Source organism: Salmo trutta, chromosome 21 (genome assembly GCF_901001165.1).
Source record: "Salmo trutta chromosome 21, fSalTru1.1, whole genome shotgun sequence".
NCBI lineage: Eukaryota > Metazoa > Chordata > Actinopteri > Salmoniformes > Salmonidae > Salmo > Salmo trutta.
In genome coordinates this window covers 21,928,483-21,930,994 of record NC_042977.1, presented here as the reverse complement: position 1 = coordinate 21,930,994, position 2,512 = coordinate 21,928,483, and the positions used below count along the sequence as shown (strand labels likewise).

Here is a 2,512-nt window from a genome sequence, read left to right as displayed (position 1 = left end):
ATGATCAAGAGCAGTGTTCGGGTTCCTTCTTATTTTTTCTCATCTTATCCGGCTGTTGCCATGTACTTGCAAAAAAGATAGCTCAGTTGTGCGAGTGCCTTTTGAATTTGACTTTACAAACAACAAGAGGGCTTAATTGGAGTATTTCTTCGGAGCCTAGACCTATATAAAATAACTTAACTGGCTAAGGTAGGCTATGATGCTTAACAGCCTAAAAGAAGTAGGATTGTTTTTATTAGGCCTACTTACAATTGCAACTGGTCAAAAAATGTAGCATCCTACATAAGACAGTCATTTAAAGAAAAAAAGTCTGCACGTTCAAACTAAAACAATGTAACTAAAATGAAAGCACACATTTGTAATTCCTAAACTCTAAAAGTAATTACAAATTGCTTTTGCCAATCGCTCATCATCTTCATTCACCAGTGAGTCAATGGCTTGAACAGTCATTGACTCACTCACGCATTGAAAAGGGTGAGTAATGAGATGGAGTCACAATCCATGCCAGGCACACCTGTGAGCTGTGTATCTCCACCTCCGACAGGCAGAGGCAACATACGTGGCGGGATCGTCAGGTTTTTGGTTCACCCTGACATTTCCATTCCTCTTCTGACAACAGAACTTGACCAACTGCTCACCAGGCTAAGCAAGGTGCGCCCGGACCTTTATAGTGTTCTGCCATTCCAAGGATGTGTAACCCGAAGAGAGATACCATGAGTGGGCACAGAATACATAGCCTTCTCGCTGTGGCTGTCTATTTCAGCACAATTTCGAGCTGTTCTGAGACAAGCATGGAGAAACAAAAATGTTAAACTATTCCATGATATTCTTAAGATATGTTTTGATTGAATATAAGCAAGTGATGTCTGCTAAATAATCAAGTTAGGTTTGTCCAGAGCATATTGAAGTTAGAAGCAGAAGCCTACAACTATTTTAGCACTGTTTCGCGCTGCTCTGTGACAAGCACGACACATGGAATCTTTAGCTAAATACCCCAGTACTGTACTGCCGGACATCACGTTGTACAGCGCCATATTTTCCTTTCCATCCTAACAGAAACCCAGAGGGATTTGTACCCCGGTCTCCTACATGCCCTGCATTCTGTAGTACAGACATGGCTTGCTCTCCCTTATGTAAGGAATTAGGCACTCTCCCATGTTTACTACAGTATGTATTGTAGATTGCACAGTAGCCTAATAAACAAATAAACACATTTTGTTAATAAAATAATGATAAAAATACTCTTTCAAAATGCAGCTGTACAGTGCCATATTTTCCATTCCATCCTAACGGAAACCCTGAGGGTTTCGTTTTTCATGGAATAGAAACACTATAATATTATTTAAATTAATTAAGCAAGTATCAGTCAAAAGTTTGGACACACCTCCTCATTGAAGGAATTTTCTTTATTTTTACTATTTTCTACATTGTAGAATAATAGTGAAGACATCACAACTATGCAATTACACCGGTCTCCTGTGTCTAGAAATGTAGAAATACTCTCTTAGACGATGTTAGGTTTTTGTACAGTGTTTCTGGGTTTCCTGTCACTGTGGGCCTCAGAGCACAGTAGTACAGAGCAGAGTCTGTCACTTCAGCAGAGGTGATATCTAGATCCACACGAGTCTTCTCTTTGTTCAGTTTACCAGAGATGCGAGAGTCAAGAGAATCAGCTCTCTGTCCTGTCCCAGGGAAGTGCGGGATGAGCAGAAGGTATTGGGGAGCTGATCCTGGAGACTGTTTATACCAGAGTAGATAGTTTGCTGAGGAGTAGTTGCAGGAAAGAAGAATATTACTACCCACTTCTGCATACACTTCATGTTGGTTTGGCTCGATAGTCTGCTCATAGGTGTCACCTGCAAATGGGAAGAGATGAACATTGAGTCATTTTTAAATGAAATAAAAAAATGAAATAAAAAAATTCAAAATAGAAAATAAGACGTTACTTTGAAAGTGGTATATAACTTACCTATTGCTGAGAACATAATAATTGAACAAATGAACAACATGGTTGGAAGTCCAACTGACTAATAGCTCAACAGAAGCTGAATACTCCAACCCAACTTAATCTGCAAAGTTTTACTGTAGCACTGTATTACAGTGTTACTTCAGCAGAGGAGATCTCCAGATCCACACAGGTTCTCTCTTTATTCAGATTAACAGTGTCACATCTGCTCCTGCCGTCACTCCCCCAGTAGTCTCTCCCTTTCCCTCTCTCTCTGTGTGTGTGTGATTGTGTGGGTGGAGACAGGTGTGCTGGAGTCAGAGCAGATCCCTACCAGCTGAAACCTGTTCCATATCGTAATCTCTGCTCAGTCAGTCTACGGTTCTAGTTTGTTACTATTCAGATCCTGTTATCCTGTTGTGCCTGTTCTCCTTGGCTGATGCTGTTTTCCTCTCCACTACAGTTCTGCCCGCTCTGACTCTGGTCCCTGTCTCCAGTTCCATGTCTCGTCATCCTGCTACTCTGTCCTGGAGTCCCCACTCTACTACTCCCTTGGATTCCCCTCCG

General features: G+C 41.3%; 1 gene segment (V, D, J or C); it reads right to left on the bottom strand.

Moving 5' to 3' along the window:
• Window positions 1-1,388: 1,388 nt before the first annotated feature.
• Window positions 1,389-2,191, bottom strand: LOC115156956 (T cell receptor alpha variable 5-like). The segment is given in 2 exon segments: window positions 1,389-1,856; window positions 1,970-2,191. Coding segments are annotated over 2 exon segments (414 nt in total).
• Window positions 2,192-2,512: the final 321 nt, after the last annotated feature.